The sequence below is a fragment of the Rhinopithecus roxellana genome, chromosome 1 (assembly GCF_007565055.1).
Source record: "Rhinopithecus roxellana isolate Shanxi Qingling chromosome 1, ASM756505v1, whole genome shotgun sequence".
Lineage (NCBI taxonomy): Eukaryota > Metazoa > Chordata > Mammalia > Primates > Cercopithecidae > Rhinopithecus > Rhinopithecus roxellana.
In genome coordinates this window covers 90334003-90352581 of record NC_044549.1, presented here as the reverse complement: position 1 = coordinate 90352581, position 18579 = coordinate 90334003, and the positions used below count along the sequence as shown (strand labels likewise).

Below are 18579 nucleotides of genomic sequence, written 5' to 3'. Positions count from 1 at the left end.
CAGTGTGTGGCCCTGAGGCAGCCAGCCTCGTCCAGCCGCCTGGAGCAGGAGGATGGATTATTTAATGTCTTCCCTTCTGGAGAATGACGTGAAACAGCAGGGAGCTAAGAGATATGAACTTTATCTGGGCCATTCTCACCTTCTAGCATAGGGATTTGGGGTTGCTGTATCTTAACTATCAGGCTGCAAGTTCTTTTTTTTGAGACGGAGTCTCACCCAGTCGCCCGGGCTGGAGTGTGATGGTGCGATCTCGGCTCACTGCAACCTCCGCCTCCCGGGTTCAAGCGATTCTCCTGCTTCAGCCTCCCAAGTTGCTGGGACTACAGGCATGCACCACCACGCCCAGCTAATTTTTGTATTTTTAGTAGAGACGGGGTTTCACATGTTGGCCAGGATGGTCTCGATCTCTTGACCTCGTGATCCAGCCGCCTTGGCCTCTTGAAGTGTTGGGATTACAAGCGTGAGCCACTGCACCCTGCCCAGACTGCAAGTTCTTAAAGAGCAACATCTGCAGCGGATTGACCCTTATATCCCAGCCAGAGACCTAGCAGAGTGTACCGTGAGCATGGAATCAACATCAGACCAATGCCATCATTGGCTCAGTGCCACTCCTCAGTGGCTGCAAGGTCTGGGCCGCCCCTTTTTCCTGTGACTGTTCCTATCTGTAGGCATGCCACCCCATAGGCGCCTAGCACTTGGAAGGCATTCCTTCAATAAATGTCGGTGGAGTCTGGAATGAAGGTGCCGAGGTTGGGAGTGAGCAAACAGCAACCCTCTCCATCCCTGCTCTGTCTCCAGTTAAGCAGTGGGGAAGGTCTCAGCTGCAGTGATGCTGAAACACTTGGGGCCATGCCATTGGCAAAGGACTTCAGGCCTCTGAGGGCCAAGAAGGAATCAACAGTTGACTCTTCCCCTGGCAGTTCAGCATACTGGTTGAAGAGCCAGCTTTGCAAACAGACCTGGGTTCCAATTCTAGCTCTGTACCTTCCTAGTTGTAGGAACTAGGAACTGTAGGAACTGTAGGCAAGATAATTTTTTGAAACCTCAGCATCTTTGTGGAGATAACCAGCCTATTATTAAACTACCTATAGTTATTGCAAGGATTACGCAAAGCTGAGTGTTTAAAGGTGCTTAGCACAGAGCCTGCCACTCACTCCACGCATGGGCAACGGGAGCTCTCTCTGCTATGTCTTATAAATGTAGCATGCACAGCAGTCAGCAACCACTTGGGCCCAATTATGTATCATCCCTGGGGCACAGAACCTCCCTTTGTATCCCCTTTGCCCTGGCAGGGGGGAAGAACAAAGAATTCTAAAAAGACAGTTTATTTTCTAAGAATCAATATATTTTCTTCCTTTGAAATAAATACAAACCAGTTTGAAAGGTGGGGGAATCTATGGGAAAGAGAAGGGAAATGGGGACAGGCCCCAGTTTTTTTTTTTTTTTTTTTAGTACCAAATGACTCTGGCGCGACCCGGAAACGCAGTTACAAATGAGAATAATTTAAATTCTCCGATAATTACAGTATTTACAACAGCAGGGGAGGGAGTCACCTAGTGCCCCTCTTCCAGGCTGGACAGATGCCCGCTCACCTCACCACCGGTAGGGGCCTCAGGCCTCTAGGCAGTTATAGATTCTCCTGGCATGAGCAGGTAGAGGTGGTGGGATGGCCTGTTTTATGCAGTGTCCTAACTTTGGCCCACCACCCCGCCCTACAATGCTGTGAGGTCTCTGGAGCTCTTTCTGACCTGTGGGCCCTCCCTCTCCTTGCACTGAACTGCCACTGGCCCTTGGAGTGTTCTGTACAGTCCAGCTGCACTTAGGGCAGGAGGGACCTCCCCCACCCAGCTTCCCCTGAGACTGGCCCCAAGACCAGAAATGAGTCAGTGCAGAGGCCGGTGCCACTCCAGGACAGTGAGCAAAGGGGAGGAGAGAGGTCACAGGGTTGTGTGACCCTGTGTAGGTTGGGCTGTGTTGAGCAGTATCAATCACTATCGCTGGTCTCACTGCTCTGCTCGCCTTGCACCTTGCTGCGGTGCTGCAGAGCCCTGTGGTAGGCGATCTGTACTGACTTGCGGATGTTGGACTTGCGGCCCTCCAGCATCTTCTCCTTGTCTAGGTCCTGGTTCACACCCAGAGGAACCAGCTTGGTCCTGGGCAGCCACTGCCTATAGGACAAGGTGAAGATCAAATAAATCATCTCAGGGAGAGTAAGGACCAGCCTTCCTTCTCTATTAAGTACACTGCCCAAGCACCCACTCTGGGCAGACTCTGTGATGGCCCCTGCCCTCAAAGGAGTGCTCATGGTCTAGAGATGAAAGAGCCCAGTCAATGGTTATACTGTGTGGTGGCAGCAGGAGGGTAATCACAGGGTATTTATAGGTACAAAAAGGAGGCGCCCTGACCTCACCAGAAGTAGCTACCCTGTGCCATAGGCTCTAGGCAGACTTCACTGACATTGAATATCCTCTGCAGACAATTAACAAAAAGACTACATGTGCAAATATGACAGAAGAGGGATTCAGAGCCTGAATGTTTATGCCTGCTTTATCCTCATTTTGTCACCATGGAGGCAGAGGTGGGAAAACTAAGTCTAGAAGCCATCTGAGTCTGGGTGGGAGCCACCTCTATATTTGTCATAGTCTCTGATGGTCCTTTGGTATCTAGCTACAGCTGTTTGTCCGCTAGTGCCCACTCAGCCTCTCAGACACATGGCTGACACAACCCTTTTGCTCAAAAAACTGTTCTAAGTCCCGCCCCCACTGACTTGTGCTAGCCCAGTCTGCCTGTTGCTGGAGTTTCCTGGCAGTCTGCCTCCATACCACACAGGGCTGCATCTGTGGCTGTGAGTCACACCAAATGCTCCCCTCCTTACCAGGTTCGTTTGTTGTCAAAGAAGAGGACGAGGTAGAGATGCTCTCGGGCTTCCTGGGTCATCTGCTCCCCAAGTTTCAGCACCTCCAGTGGGGGCACAGGGATGGGAACTCCATGGTGGAACATACCTTCTCGGGGCATCTTTGGATCAATGATCTGAGGGTGTAATAAGAGCCCAGTCGGGTTCAGTCCACGTCCTCCCAAGGCTTGCCCTCCTCAAGAACTTAAAGAGTACGTCTGAAGTGGGGACAGAAAGGTTATCATGCTACTAGAACTGCAATGCTGACCCTCAGCTTCTTTCCACGCTAAATTATTTCAGAGCCCAAGGAGCAAAGAGAAGGAAAAGGGAGAGATGGAGAAACTGAGTGGGAGCCTCTAAGTGGTACTCAAGCTGTATCTGCCCACCAGTCTACCTTGCCAAGAAACTGTGCCCCACAGCTCAGCAGGGAATAGGGAAAGTCTGCTAACTGTGAATCTGTATTCTGGGATTGGAAAGCAAGGGGCATAACAACAGAAGCGGAGCATACCAGAGCTGGGTATGATGGATACCCTCGGCATTTGGCCCACACGAGGTCCAGAGCATCCAGCGGGGAGTCCTCATCCTCTGACAGCCAGCCAGCTCCCCGGCCCAGACTCTTCCTTACCACTTCACAGGAATGGGGGAGAGGGGGTGGATCAGCAGCTGGGGGGCTGGCGAGGCCCTGACACTGGGTCCCCAGCATCCCTGGCCTTGGGCAAGGGAACTTACTGCTGTGGCCCACGCCGCGGCCAGTGCCCACGGAGTAGGCCTCATTCTCAGTGCCTGAGGTATCCTCACTGCTGTCCTCTGGGAAAGTGCCCCGAGAGAAGGAAGGTTTGCCCCGGCCTTGTTTTGAGGGTGTTGTGCTGTGGACAAGACAATGGGAGCTCAGCTCAAAGGAGGGGAAGAATGGGGAACAGCATGGTATGTGCCCTCTGCTCTTAAAGCCCCTAGGGTCTGAGACTTTTGGAAAGCAGAGGCTATATGAGGAATTTCAAATTCAAACACCCACAGGGGCTAGGCTGGTGACCTGAGGTGGGTTAGACTGAGCAGTGGCGGCAGGAGTGCATACTCTAATCATCACCTTAACCCAGGATGGTTCTCTCTGTTCCATTAATGGTAACACTGATTTATTTATTTAACAGAAAACCTTGAGTTTGAGTCATCTTATTCTAGACTGAGATGGCAGCCACCCCACTTCCAACAGGGAAACCTAGAAAGGCCCAAGAGCCCTGGAAGGGCATCCCCTGAGGCTGGCCTTGATCTGGACGGCTGGTACCTGGTCCGGTCTGAGGCAGCGCTGCTACTGCTACTGCTGCTGGACTCAGAGTCTGAGCTGCTCCGGGGAAGGCTGCAGTCATTACGGTATACCAAGAAACTCTTCTTCACTGGCTGGTTTCCACCGCTGAAGCCATTGGCTGGTAAGTCTTGGTTGAAGGGAAGGGGAGGAGGGAAGGAACCGGTCAGGAAGATGTAGATCAGAGATGACATGGAGGTAAGAGGGACTTAGAGCTGGGGTTCCCCTTCCGTGCTGGAAAATTCCTCCAACCTTTGCCAGCAGAGCTAGCTCTGGGCAGTGTCTACCACAGTTGGCCACAGCCCTGCCCCACCCCTTGCTTCCCTTGGCAGTTACTGGCTTTAGGACACAAACGGCTTAAAGGGCAGGAGATCCCCAAGGAAGGCGAGAAGAGAAAAGGTAAAGTGATACAATGGAGGCGGGGGGCCCTGGGTGGGACTCTAGCTGGGTCATAGTGTCTCTGGGCCTCAGTTTTCCCAATTGTAAGATGAGTGAGTGGAGTTAAAGGATTCCTAAGGGCCCTTCTAGCTCTCTCTTTTATGGGCAAATAAAGGGGTAACTGGGAGTATGCTGGGAAGAATGGCAGCTTTGCTCACTCTCTTGGGGGGCTGGGTGATGGTAAGGCTCACCCATTGGGGGGTCTTCTGTGGACTTATCACTGTCGCTGTCTGAACTCGAACTGGGCCGGGGGCTCCTACCCCTCTTGCGCTGACGCAGGGAGCTCATGATGGGGAGCTGGGGGGGCCCCACAGGACTGCCTCCGTGGCTGGGGGTCATCTGGCTCTCCCGGTTTTTGGGGGGCCGGCCCGGCCTCTTGGGCGGTCCAGCTGTCTTCGGGTTCTTTTTGGAGAACAGAACTGAGGTTCTCCTGCCCACCTCATGTGCGGGGGTTGAGGACATGTTGGGACCCAGGCCTGGAGCAGAGAAAGAAAGAAGGAGAGTTGGTGAGGGGCCTGATTTGAGAAAGGTAGATATCCAGGGTCATGCCCTGGGTATATAGGGCCATTACTCCAGCTAAAGTTGGGGAGATCATTTTAGGGGCTTGGAATTTGGAACATTAACTCTTATACAAATAGCCAGAGAGGCAGCTAAGAGGCCCCTGATTGGGGAATGAGGGAGAAAGTACAGCTAGCTGTGTAGGAGGGACCTCTGCCTGGGGAATGGCAGGGGTTGAGTGTGTGCTGTAGAGCCAAAGTCTGACTTGCTTTGGGGTCCACCATGCCATGGGATTCAGACCTTTGCTTGTCTCCTGGCTGCTGCTCTCCTCTGCGGCACTATCTGTCTGCCCATCCTTGTCACAGGCTGCCGGGTGGGGTGTCAGACTTCCCCGGCTCGAGGGGCCGTGCCGCTCAGGCCCATCACGTGCAGTCTCTCGCTGGTGGGCAAGCTTCCGCCGCAGTGCCGTCATCTCTTTCTTGATCATCTTTGCACGCCGTGAGCGGCCCACACTCTGCTTGCTGGCATTCACTTCGTCCAGCCGCTCCAGAAGCAGCTTCAGCTGCTCTTCCACTGGCAGGTGCTTCTGGTTCTCCAGCAAGACCAGCCGCTCTTCCTCGGCTGCTAGGAGTAAGGTTGGAGGGGAAAGGTCAGATTCCGGGCAGCCCTCAGGGCCCCTTGAACCTGGGCAGGCAGCAAGAAACCCACTCATCCCTCCTCGGCTTCTCACCAGGAACAGCTGTAAAATAGCAGCACCAAGATGTGGAATGACGGGCACTGCTATCCATTCACCCAGTCTGGCTTCTTGGGGAGCATTCCTGGGGATAGTGTGCCACTGCTCAGCCTAGCTGCTTTCTGCCTACACTGCCTGCTCCCAGGAGGGGACTTTTGGAAAGCTGTCCATCCCTGGCATTGGCCTCTTATATGTGTGTGTGACATATCACCCACCATCTTCAGTGTGGTGTGTGGCCTCATCTCCAGTCAGGCTGTGGGGGATATGCATGCCCGTCTCAAAGTCAATGCCCATTTTTTCTGCCTGGCGCCGGGCCTGGCGGAGCACAGCACCACCCTGTTCACGAAGCCGCACTGCTGCCCGGTAGAAGATGGTGTCCTTGGCGTTATACTTGAGGCAGTTGCTGACGATGAGGTTGAAGTCCTCCTCAAAATCATCAAAATTCAGGTAGCGGTAAGCCTCCAAGTTCTGCTTCATGGTGAAAAAGTCCATGGGCTTTTTGATGTGGTCTAGGTAGTCAGGTACCTGGGAGGGCAGGGCAAATTTGTTTTAAGTAGAGATATCCTCCTCATTGCCCCGAACCCTGCTCCTAACAAGCCCCCCTGAAATATATCCAGCAACCTCCTCCCATCAGTTAGAAGCAGGCATATAGCACAGGCGAAAGGAAAGCTGAATTCTGGTCCTGACTTTACCAGTCACAAGCTGTGTGACTTTGGCAAGTCTCTTCACCTCTCTGGGCCTACTTTTCCTCTCCTAGAAAATCATGAAAGTAGAGCCAAATATACTTTTTAGACTACATGAGGCTTTAGTAAGAAAATGGCTTGGGGACTCCTCTGAAAATAAACACCACCTTGCATTCCTAGAGCTCCTTTTACTTAACAGTAACTTATAAGGAGGCTGCTGCCTCAGACCTCTCATTTTATACCTTTTAGAGAGAAGAGTCTGCCAGTCAGGACCTAGGGCTTCAGAGCTGGTTCTTTAGGTGCTGAGCCTTCTAAAGTCTCCGTTCTAGGGTTCAGCACCCCGAAAGTGTCTTCCTGCCCTGGGATTATTCATTTGGCAGACTCAGTCCCTGCCTCTGGGGAAGGAGTGCAGACTGCCTCCCATTCTGGGCCCTTGGGGTGTGACAGGGACAAGACAGAGTCCAGGTGATACATGTGGCTCCAGTTCATCCTGCCCCAGAGCCACCAGCCCCTCTCTTCAAGGTCCCCATCTAGTCCCTGGCCCAGACCTGCAGCAGGGGTCCAATTGGGAGAGGAACAGAGAGAAGGTGGAGTGAGGGGAAGGGATTCTTACTTCGTCCAATTCGGTTACCTCAGACAGAGGGACCGGCTCGCTGAAGATGTTGCCTGTGTCCTTCTCTTGGAGCTGCTCCAAGGTTTTGCGAAGGAGGATGAGGAAAGGGGTCAGCTGCATCTCCATGGCAATCTGCTGAACTTTGATCTAACACAGAAAAAGGCCTGATCAGCCAGGCCCCGGCCAGTCCAGTGGCAGAGGTCTGAGGATATGGTTCCAGCTGGCCTGGGAAGCCACCTTCTTTCCCACCCTCACAGCTGGGTGCACTCATACAGGTCTACCTTCTACGAGGTATAAGAAACTTGCACCAACGATTCTGGCCTCCCCCTTTCTTGAACTACCAGCATCAGCTACCTATGTCACATAACTCAGGATTCTGTTCATACGCTCCTGTGACATTCTGCTTCCAGTAGACCTTTTAAAAGCACACCAAGAACCAGGAGACCTGACTCTAGCATCAGCCCTGCTGCTATCTGGCTGGGGGACACACACTTTTCCTTCTCCTGGGTCTGTTTCCTCCTTTATAAAATAGGGCTGGCCCAGGATCACTCACCGTCTCCCTTTTGAGTTTTTCCCGCTTGCGGATCAATTCCACCAGCAGCCGAGCTCGCTCTAAGTCATGCCGGAGCCGCTGCCAGGACTTGAGCTGTTCTTTAAGGGCCCAGTTCTTATCCTCAGAATCTCTCTGCAGAGGCAAAAGAAAGATCAGGGAATGATTAGAAAGCCAGAGGAAAGGTCAGCAGGGAGAAGAGAGCCCAGGAAACTCAGGTCAAGGGCAGGTCAAGCCAAAAGAGGGAGCACAGCAATTTACTGGTAGTGCCTCAATCTGTGTGTCCCTAAGGCCTGGCAGAATAAATGCTTGGTGTTCGTTGAATGAATACATAAACACATAGGAACAACATCCTTTCACTGAGGATTCCATGCTGATCCTTGCTTGAGGGCTAGCTTAAAGGAGGAAAGAGTCTAAACCCTCTGATACTGGAAACTACAGTTGCAAATTTTGGTTTTCATCCCCCTGGCCCTAGTTCCCACAGCCCACAGGGAACTGGAAACAGTACCCCGACTTGGTCACAGTTCCTCTGAGACTGCAGGTGTGTCTGCAGGCGACGTAGCAATGGGACCCCATTCCGTGACTGCCGCTTCAGTGTCCAGTAGCTGTGCAGCCTCTGCATGAACTGGCTCTTCCTTTGGATTGTCAGGCGGTTGGTGATTTTACTAAGCCTGGGAGGCAGGAAACAAAGAGTAAAACCTGTTGGGCCCTGATTCTCTTAAGCAGAGCAAGGGTCTCTGGCCAGTGAGAGTTCCTGAATGGGGATGAAGGGAAAGTATCTCTTGTCCAAAAGGCCTGGGACTCTGGACTTAAGGCAAGGAAGAGAGTGGTGCCATCAATGGTACCACAGCAGAAAGGAAACCAAGCTCCCATCACTAAACCAGATCCCTAACCCTGTATACCAGGGATCAAGGACTTCTGCCCCGAAGACTGCTCTAGTCACGGCAGCCCAGAGTACTATTTGACCCTGAGAGCCCCACTGAGACTAAGCCTTTGAAGGTTTTAAGATGAAGTACAACTGTATAGCAGAAACATATAATAAATCAAATAAATGGCACGAGAGAACTGAAAAAAACCCTGGCCATCACAGCCCACATGAGAGGCAGTAACCCCTTCACAACTTCTTGAGCTTCCCCTTCCCCGTTTTTCATTCTATTTGTTTCTTCATAATCAGACTACTTTTTCCATTGCTGCCAGTGGCAGTTCCATCCTCTTCCATCCCAACAAACCACACCATCAAAATGAAGGGCAGTTCAAAACACCTGTTAGCTATGCTAGATAAAAGTTGACATTTCTGGCTCTTAAGTCAGGTGACCTGCTAAAGACAACTATCTCTTTTGAAAATATGTTCTTTTTAACTTCTATGCAGCTCCTGGGAAGATAGCCCAGCCCTGACATTCCACTCCTGGGAAGAAGATAGCTCAGCCCTGCTATTCCACTCAGGAGGCTGCCAGCTCCTCTCCAAAAGGCTTTCTCCCTCACCTGCCGGTCCACCAGCTCCCCACATACCTGTGTGGTGGGATGCAGGGCACTGACACCACAGGTGCTGCTGCCCGCTTCTCTGCCAGGATCTTCCGTGCCTTCTTCATTTTGATCCGGGACTTGGCCTTGGCCTTCTTGACTTTCTCTGAGCTCCAGCCCTTACCCTCATCCTCTTCCTCATCTTCATCCTCCTCACCCTCACTGTGCGACAGGGCAGGCAGTCGGCGTGCTGAACCTGGAGGCGTGTGGATGTCGCAGTAGGCTGTCTTGCGGACACTGAAAGAGGTGCCGTTGGCGCCTGTCTCCCGCACAGGCTCCATCTTCATGTAAAGGCCAGCCTGCTGGGCGCATGTCACATGGAAAGCTGTGTAACAGTTGGCCTTGTGGCACTGGATGCAGGCCCCTGAGCCCCGTTGTTTGCAAATGTAGCAGGTGAGCTTCCAGCGAGCTGGTGGGATGTGCTCAATGCTGTCAATAGGCTCTAGGAAGACCGTGTTGGCGAAGCAGACCTCAGGGATCCACAGGGCACACACCACATGGGCCCAGCGCCCGTCATCTGTCTGCTTGAAGGCACCACCCTTGTTGGGGCACAGGGCACAATCCACAGCACGAGAGGGTGACTGCAGGCAACGGCGGCATAGCCACTGGCCCTCAGGGATATAGGGGACACCGTAGCACTCCTGGTGCACGGCCAGGTTGCACATGTCACAGAAGAGGATGACATTGCTGTTCTGGCACTCACCATCATTGCAGATACAGCAAACAGCATCCTCATCCACTAGCGCATTGGGGTCGCCTTTATTATGACTCTCAAAGTACGACTCCTTCTCTAGTCGGTCCATTAGGTACTCAAAGATCTCCTGCGGGATGGGACTTACACCCTCTGTCTTCCGACGCTCATTCATGATATCCAACCAGATGTAGTCCTCCTCATCCATGTCATACTCTACTTCCTCGTCCAGCTCCTCTGCAGACTTCTCGATGTACCTATGGTACACACAGGGAGCTCAGCATCACATGGTTGAGACTTCCCTCCCTTAAAGACGATGGGTCATTTGCCACTGAGCACTTATTCTGCCTGTGCCCTTCAGATGTGTTGTCTCATTTCATCCTCACCTTAACTTCAGATATTATAGGTACTATCATCATTTCTATTTTGCTGAAAAGAAAACCTAAGGCTTTAGGTTAGGAAGGTTAATCGCCTGGCCCCAGCTCACTTGTGAGAAAGTGGTGGAGCTGGGATGTGAACCCAGACCTGCCACTGCAAAGCTCATGTCCTAGCTGCTATATGTGACACCATCTTCTTTGGGTTGCAGAGGCGCAGACAGCCTCCTCTAAAAGGAGGAAGGTGGGGCAGTTAGTACCCCTTGGAGTGGTCCAGATGATGGTATGAAGAATCAGGGAAGAAGGAAGGTCACTGGATGTCACTGACAAATTACATATAAGTTGTTTTAGCACTGGTGGGCAGGGCCTCAACTAGAGCTGCCATGGGTCTTCTCTCAGCTGGTGCCAACATCAGCTCAAAGCTCCATCACAAACTCTAGGTGATATGTTTGTTCACTGGATAGCCTTGGGAGATAACAATTATAATAGCTAAGGTTTACTGAGGATTTACTATGAGCCAGGCATTGTGCTTAACTATTACATTTATTCTTACCACAGCCATAGAGTTAGTGTTCTTATTGTCCTCATTTTGTAGATGAGAAAACTTAAGCTTTGAGAAGTTAATCAAAACACAAATACGTCACATAACAAGGGAATGGCACAGGCAGAGGCATTCAACCTCCAGCCCCAGTGCTCTTAATGTCCACCCTGTATCACTTACTGTGCCAACAGGCCTGGAATTGAGGGCTGCTCTAGGTGCTTGTCACACAGAGAAGGTGCTTCTTGCCTGCCATGCTATAGGTAGCCTAGACTCTGGCACTGTGAACTACAGGGTACAAAGGAAAGAATGGGGCTTTGGCTTCTAAGTAAACCAGATTTGAATTCTGGCTCTGCCATTCTGTGACTTTCAGGACATCACTGCTGTTCTGAACCTCAGTTTTATTGATGACAGAATGAGGATAATACTACCTACTACCTACTCACAAAGATACTGTCAGGATTATGTGGAATTATAAAAATGAATAGGCTACAAACTCTTGGCCTTTACAATTATTTATATAGTACCTTGCCTGGTGCCTACTACCCCATCAGGCTCCATCAGGCTCCAGCAGTCCCCAGCAGGCCCATGGAAGGAAGTGTGAGCACCTTGGTGTAAAATGCCACCTAACCACTAAGTCACATGTGACCACATACAGACGCGTGCAAATATGAACATTTATCTTTTTATTAAAAAGTTCTTTTTAAAAATGAATGAGCTAAGTCAAATGGCACACAGCAGGTCCTAGAAAAACATTAGCTCCTGTTTCTCCACTCATGTGAGAGATGGGACTTTGGCTGCTAGAGTGGGCCGGGACACACAGGCGCTGGAGCCACACTGCCTGGGTCCTGTCTAACAGAGGGTAAGTGAGCTAAGCTCCCTGAGCCTCGTTTGTTCATCTGTAAAGTGATGATGCTAATCTGAACCTATTTCACACAGCTATTGTGAGCAATAAATGAGTTAATGGAGGTAAAGTGCTTAGGACAGTGCCTGGTGTGCAGCATACACTCAATAAATGTTGTTAGTTTTTGTATGGCCCTTACCCATCTTCCTAGCATTATAGCTGTTTATGTGTCTAACTTCCCCACTACACAACAGAAGTGAGGATTGTGTCTGATTTGCCATACAGATACAGGCACTCATCACTGTTCATTTGAAAGGCATTTTGGGGGTGGAAGGGAGAGAGACTGAAACATTGTAGGAAGCAGCTTCTTCCTTTTTAGCCCTTTACCTCTTCCCCAAGGTGACTGCAACATCCCTATCTTTGAACAAGGGTATGACTCATGGATGGTGTGAACCATCTGGCTTCTTCTAGGCCTTGGCACCAGCTCTCTTCAGCACCAATTCTCACCCTTTTCTCTGCCATGACACACGTGACATTATGTGATGGTGCATAACACACTCCCACAGGCACCCAGATTACAGGCTGCAGTACAGATAAGGTAGGCTGCATGTCGTGTAATTCCTGGCACACCAGCTGACATGCCACCCTCTCTCTCCCCCTCAAGGAAGCATATCAGAATTCAAGCAAAAGAAAGTGATGCTATTAGAGAAGTGACCTCAAATCTTCTCAATTTCTATAGAAAGTCAGTCATTTCCAAAACTTGGGCAGTTCTACCAACAGTGGTAACAAATTCCATGCAATACACTTCCCAGTTGTTTGCAGTGCACCTGCTGAGAATTGCTCCCCTAAAGAACAGATCTGATCCCCAGAAAGAAGAGTGAATCTAAGTGGAGGGAGGAAGAAAAGCAGCTAATGAGCTGGACTTGGCTGCCTGTTAGAGCAGAGAGAACTCAAGGGCCACTGGGAGGGAGGGGAAGTCCAAAGAGGGGTCTGTGTGTTAGGAGTGGAGCAGAGGTGGGTATGGCAGTCAGTGTGGACGGAAAAGAGCAAGACTGTGGAAAGCCAGAAGGAAGTGGAATTGGACTGAAAAGATGAAAGAATGGGAGAGGAAGAGAGAGATGGGCTTAAGCTCTAACAGTAGAGAGAAGAAAGTGCTACCGGCCATACTGCTTGTGTTCCCAGATTTGCTTTTAAAGAATTGAGGTTTAGGCCAGGCGCGGTGGGTGGCTCATGCCTGTAATCCCAGCACTTTGGGAGGCTGAGGCGGGCAGATCACGAGGTCAGGAGATCGAGACCATCCTGGCCAACATGGTGAAACCCCACCTCTACTAAAAACACAAAAATTAGCTGGATGTGGTGGCACGTGCCTGTAATCCCAGCTACTTGGCAGGCTGAGGCACGAGAATTGCTTGAACCCAACGGAGGTTGCAGTGAGCCGAGATCGCGCCATTGTAATCCAGCCTGGCAACAGAGCGAGACTCCATCTCAAAACAAGAAAAACGGAAAAAAAGAATGGAGGAATAACATCATGTGGACTGCACTTTTGCTAAAAAATGCTTTTCATATAAAAGCCTTTATGACAAATCCTCCTCAGAGATCAGGCCTTCTAATTAGCTGACAACAAACTTACCATTCTTGGCAAATTAACTCATCAGAATGCCTTTTTTGCCTTGGATGCCAACTTTCAGAGAGGTTTTACACTTGGTTTTTGTGCCATCCTTTAGCCAGGATTTCTCCAAGTAGTTTCACCACCACACTGCCCCCCCACATCCCTTCACCTTTATACCTCATGTTAAAGAAACAATTAAATGACAAAAATAAAAGGGTCACTGGAGGAGTATTAAATGTTGCTTAAGTATAAAATACCGCTTAAACATGTTAAAGGACAAATGACAATAACAAATAGTGGGAGAATTACCTCTGCAGATTTACAAAGTGCTTTTAGTACCTTATGAAATCAGTGATCCTAGTCTTCTGCCTTTACGGAGGCAGAGAAATACTGTATCTGCTCTGCAGATGGGGTCCTTAAAACACCTTAAGTTGGATGCATTTCCCAAGGTCATTCAGTAATGAAATGGAGAGGGCCAGGAATCAGAAACAGGATGTTTTGCCACAGTGGAAACAGTACAGCTATGGAGTCAGAAGGACCCAGGTTTGAACTCCAGTTCAGCTATCTACTGGCATGTGCTTTTAGGTAAGTCTGGCCGGGCACAGTGGCTCATGCCTATAATCCCAGCACTTTGGGAGGCTGAGGTGGGTGGATCGCTTGAGCCCAGGAATTCAAGACCAGCCTAGGCAATGTGGTGAAACCTCATCTCTACAAAAAATTTAAAAAACTAGCTGGGCATGGTGGCATGTGCCTTCAGTTGCAGATATTCAGGAGGCTGAGTGGGAGGATCACTTAAGCACGGGAGGCGGAAGTTGGGGTGAGCCAAGATCATGCCACTGCACTCCAGGTTGGGTGACAGAGCCAGACCCTGTCTCAAAAAAAAAAGAAAAAGAAAAAGAAAAATCTGGCATTCTTTCTTGACCATAGTTTCCTCATCTGTGAAATGAGAAAAATATCTACCTGAGAGTTGTGAGAAAAAAATAAAGGAGTGGCATGTGGCACTGTAGAGTAAGTGCCACCATTAGTAGGGTACCATTCCACTCACTGCCCTGGCAAAATCAGTGTTCTTTCACTATTCTTTATTCCCACCACTCTTCTCTCTGTGCCTCTCACCTCTCTCTGGCTCCTGAGCCCTGCTTGACCAGTTTTCCAGAGCTGCAAGGTAGGGGTGGCCTTACCGGTAATAGGAAGTTGGCCGGGGTGGGGCATCAGGGGTGTCCTGTTCCAGCTCCCGATAGACCACCTCTGGCAGCTTGGGAGTGGTGCTTGCAGAAACATTGTGGTGGTGGTGATGGTTGGAGTCCTTGCGCTTCTCCTTGTTCTTATGTTTGCCTGACTTGGGAGTAGCAGCTGGTGTCTCAGTGTTCTCCTTGTTGCTGCCATTCTCAGGGGCCTCCTCGGGGGCTTCCTCATCCTCTGACACCACATCCAGGTTGTCAAAGATGCTGATGCGGTGGACGCGGCCATGCAAGTCCACCTCCACCATGCGCTGGGCCTGTGCATAGCTCATCACCTCACGGCCTGGTGACTGTGAGACCTCTGAGGGGCTGGGTGACTGCTTGTTGGCTGGGCGTGACTGGCGCCCCTTCTTCTTGTGCTTGCGGAGTGGAGTCTGTTGTGGTGGTGGTGGGTTGTCGTGGTCATAGTGGTACAGGTGGTACTCAATACCACTGTAACTCTTGTAGACCTTTCGGCAGGTCTCCACTGGGCACTCGTATGGTGGCTTAGTCGCCCGCAAGTTGTGGCAGAAAGTCTTCACATCAAAGTCCACCCCCATGCTGTCACATCTAGAATACACAGATCAGTTAGCATAAGGCTGGGGATGAGTTCCTGGCCATTTGCACCAGAGACCCCAGTCTTTCCAGTCCTCGCCCTCACTTGGAGTCACCAGGTCCTGGCCAGCCTACCTCTACAATGTCTCCAAATGCCATCTCCGCCACCATGGCCCGGATCTGGGCCCTCATCACCTCTTGCCTGGTTATCCTGCCCTATGTCTCAACTCCTCTAGCCCAATCTCACATCATATAGGAAAGTGATCTTTCTACCAGGTAGTAATGATCATGACAGTCTCTTCACTAAAAGCCTCCTGATGGTCCCCAGTTCCTTCAAGATAATATTCCAAATTCTCTATAACGCCATTCAAAGAGCTCCTTTCACTTTCTGGCCTGAGTCCTCCTTTCCAGATTCTTTTTACAAGTTACAGCTGATTTTGTTTACACAGGGGAACCTACCATTCCCTGAATGTTATAACCTCTCATTCCTGCAAAATGATCTCTATTTGGAATGCCTTCCATCCTTTCTGATTGGTAGGCTCCTACTCGTTCTTCAAAAAACCAGCTCAAATGTCACTTCTGACACAACTTCTCTGACTTTCCCATGGGGAGCTGTTTCCACAGCATTCCATTCTCACCTCTACCACAGCACCTGACATACTGAAAATTGTCTCCTGAGCCTATCCACCTCTGTATCCCCAGTACCTAGCGTGCAGTGGACACTCAGTTTTTGGTGAACGAATGAATGATCTGTTGAACGAATAGCTGAATGAGGGGATCACCAGATTGAGAGCTCAGATGGGATGAAGGCCATGTAGAAGGCTGAATGGGTGGCCAATGCTTTAGCATTGGACTCCTGCAGAAATCACTGGATCACAGAAATAATTCATTTACTTTTGAGGTCTTTATGGGGAGCCTGGCCCTGGAACTGGGTAGGAGATGTACTGTGAAGTAAAGTGAAAACTGAGATCATTTAGTCAGTGACAGCAGCTTGTATCACATTTGAGCTCTTCACCCACTCACGCAACATTAACTGAGTGACTACCAAGTGCCAGACCCTAAGGGTACAAACACGAACACGACAATCTAGGCATGCTCAGCTCCACGGTGGTCCGCAGGGGCCCTCCCTTCACCCTCCCCAACATTCCTCGGTGAGTGCAGACAGCAGATGGCACCAGGCCTCAGGAAGCCCAGCTTGGTCAGAGACTGCCCCAATTTCTCTCGGCCTAGTTGAGTTCAACAATTCAGCTAGGGGCTTGGCACCATCCCAGCCGGGCCGGGCTATCATGAGCTCCCTGACAAAATAACCCCTCTTGGCCTCTCCACCTGTGCCTTGACCAGGCAAGTGGAGGGCTCCAGCTCCTCTGTCAACGGCTCCTGACTTTCACATCAGTAACGCTACACGTCCAACTGCAACTCTTTTCTACTTCCTACCTGCGGCTGTGTCTTTAAACACAAACCAACCGAAGCACAAACAAGCTCTCCTCTTTCCAAGCTGGGTCCCGGGTGAATGGCTCCCAAAGCAGCACAGCGAATCCGGCAATCTCCCCTTGGAACCCGGCAGCAGAGGCACAGGCGAGGGAGACGAGAACTGAGACCAGAAAGCCCGTGGGGAGGGCCCAAGGAGAATGGCGGCTGCATCTGCCCCTGAAGCTCAGGGGGCTAGAGGAAGTAGGGGGCGGGGGCCGGAGGGATAGGGCTGGGCCCCGGCAGTGCCCGCAGCCCACTCTCCGGATGCGGCGGCGTTTCCCTTTTGTGGAAGTGTAACAAGTGAAACAAGGCTCCTCTCCTGCCACTGGCCCGGGCAGCCCCGAAAGATACACCGTTGCCCCAGGATGCCTGCTGGGAAGCAATGTACTGTCAGTTCTCCCAGCTGGAGTTGCCAGAGAGGCTCCCGGGCCACGCGGCTCAGTGCGCGCCCCACGAATGTAGCCTACCCCTTCCCTGCCGGCCACTCCCGCCCTGGTCCCAGGCCCGCACTCACCGGCCACCTCGAGTCCGGGCTCATCGCCGGGGGCGCCCGCCGGGGCTCCGACCCCACTTGGGGAGGCCGGCGGGGAAAGTCGGGCCGGGAAGGGGGAGCCCCAACTCCGGAAACAGTAGACCTCACCACCTCGGCCCCCTGCCGCCCCACGCTTTGGTCCCGGCTCCCGGGATTCCTGCGCTGACCCCTGCTGCTCCCGGTCCCGCCGGCGCCCTGGGGTCTCAACTCCGTCGGCCGCCGCCCGTTTCGCGAACCCCTAGGATGCCCGGTCTCGGGACCGGGCGCCGCTGGAACAATGGAGGCTCCCAGAGGCAGCGCGAGGACAGCGGCGGCGGAGACCGTGGCGGCAAAGGCTGTGGCAGCGGCGGCGGCAGCAGCGGCGGCGACAGCGTCTGCGCAGGGTAAACGTGGCTCCGCGGCGCTGCTGAGTTGCACTTTCGCCACGGATCCCCGCCCGCCTGCTGAGGCTCGAAAGACCGTTCTCTGGGATTCAGAAAGGACCCTGGACACCCCACAGGGCTTCTCTAGCTCTCTCATCTTAGAGTGGAGTTTCTGGAGACTGAAGTCACCGTATTCGGGATCAGGGGTCGTTGGGCGGTTTGTGGCGAATCTGCAGCCACGGATGGTGAGCGCGGGGCTGGGGGTGAGGAGCCCGCCCTTCTCCCCTCCCCCTCTGCCTCCTCCCTCTCCGCTCCCTGCCTCCTGCTGGCGCCGCGGCTGCGGGAGGGACCTGGCCTTGGTCTCGGAGGAAGGCGGTGAGGCGGGGCCAGAGTCACGGGGCGGGACTGGGGGCAGGGCCGGGAGCAAGAGGGATGCGAGCTGGAGCCTAAGGGACCGGGAGTTGTGGGTAGGACCGGGGCGGGGCTGGAGATTAGACCGGTCTGTGGGGCGGGGCTTGTGAGGAGGGGGCGGGGCTACTGTACAGCGGGGGCCCTGTTAGAATAGCGAGGTAAAAAGTGGGGTTAAACAGAAGAAGAGTACTCGGGAGAGAAAGGGCGGAGCTTTGGACGAGTCTGGAAAGTGGAGCTGGGCTAGAAATAAAGAACAGAGTTGGAAAAAACGACGCGAGGCTGAAGGGAGCAGGCGGGGCTTGGGCAGGCAGCGGGCGGAGCTGTAGGGAAAGGGCAGGACCGATTAGGGATAACGGGGCGTGACAGAAGGAAAGGGAAGAAACTCGGGAAAAGTAAAGGAGAGGTGCTAGAGAAAAGGTATGGGTCTGAGAGAAGGGGCTGGTTTGGGGCCGGTGTGTGTGAAAGGGCTTGTGTCTGGTAAAGCGGCGGGAACTGTGTGGGTTGGCACGGATGTGCTGCGGATTGCTGGTTGGAAGATGGTGCCAAAACAGCTGATTTAATGTGAGTGGGCCACCTCCTAGCAATGTGAACGTGGGCAAGTTCAGTTCTTCAAGTTCCTTATTTGTAAAACAGAGCTCGAAAACTCTATTGCTAGCTCTTGAGGGTTTCAGAGAACTTGGATGGCAGGGGAGACATCCTTAAACAATACTCCAGTTTTGTCATCAAAGAGGAGCGTGAAAGGTTCTTCCA

The 18579-nt window shown here is 52.0% G+C and overlaps 1 protein-coding gene across 12 annotated transcripts; it reads right to left on the bottom strand.

Annotated features, from left to right (window-relative positions):
• Positions 1–1309: 1309 nt before the first annotated feature.
• Positions 1310–17447, bottom strand: BRPF1 (bromodomain and PHD finger containing 1). Of its 12 annotated transcripts, none has more exons than XM_010369421.2 (14): positions 17039–17447; positions 14461–15069; positions 9215–10174; positions 8214–8376; positions 7709–7840; positions 7174–7302; positions 6075–6384; positions 5427–5747; positions 4820–5104; positions 4173–4320; positions 3623–3759; positions 3402–3520; positions 2876–3030; positions 1310–2168 (listed from the first exon to the last, which is right to left on the bottom strand). In XM_010369421.2, the coding sequence occupies exons 2-14, from the start codon at positions 15057–15059 to the stop codon at positions 1985–1987; spliced, it is 3642 nt and encodes a 1213-aa protein (XP_010367723.1). In that variant the 5' UTR covers positions 15060–15069; positions 17039–17447; the 3' UTR covers positions 1310–1984. The 12 variants fall into 12 exon arrangements, with proteins under 12 accessions (XP_010367723.1, XP_030783327.1, XP_030783310.1 ...); XM_030927450.1 differs by having other exon boundaries at positions 1319–2168; positions 5427–5750; positions 7156–7302; positions 17039–17442; XM_030927453.1 differs by having other exon boundaries at positions 1319–2168; positions 7156–7302; positions 17039–17442.
• Positions 17448–18579: the final 1132 nt, after the last annotated feature.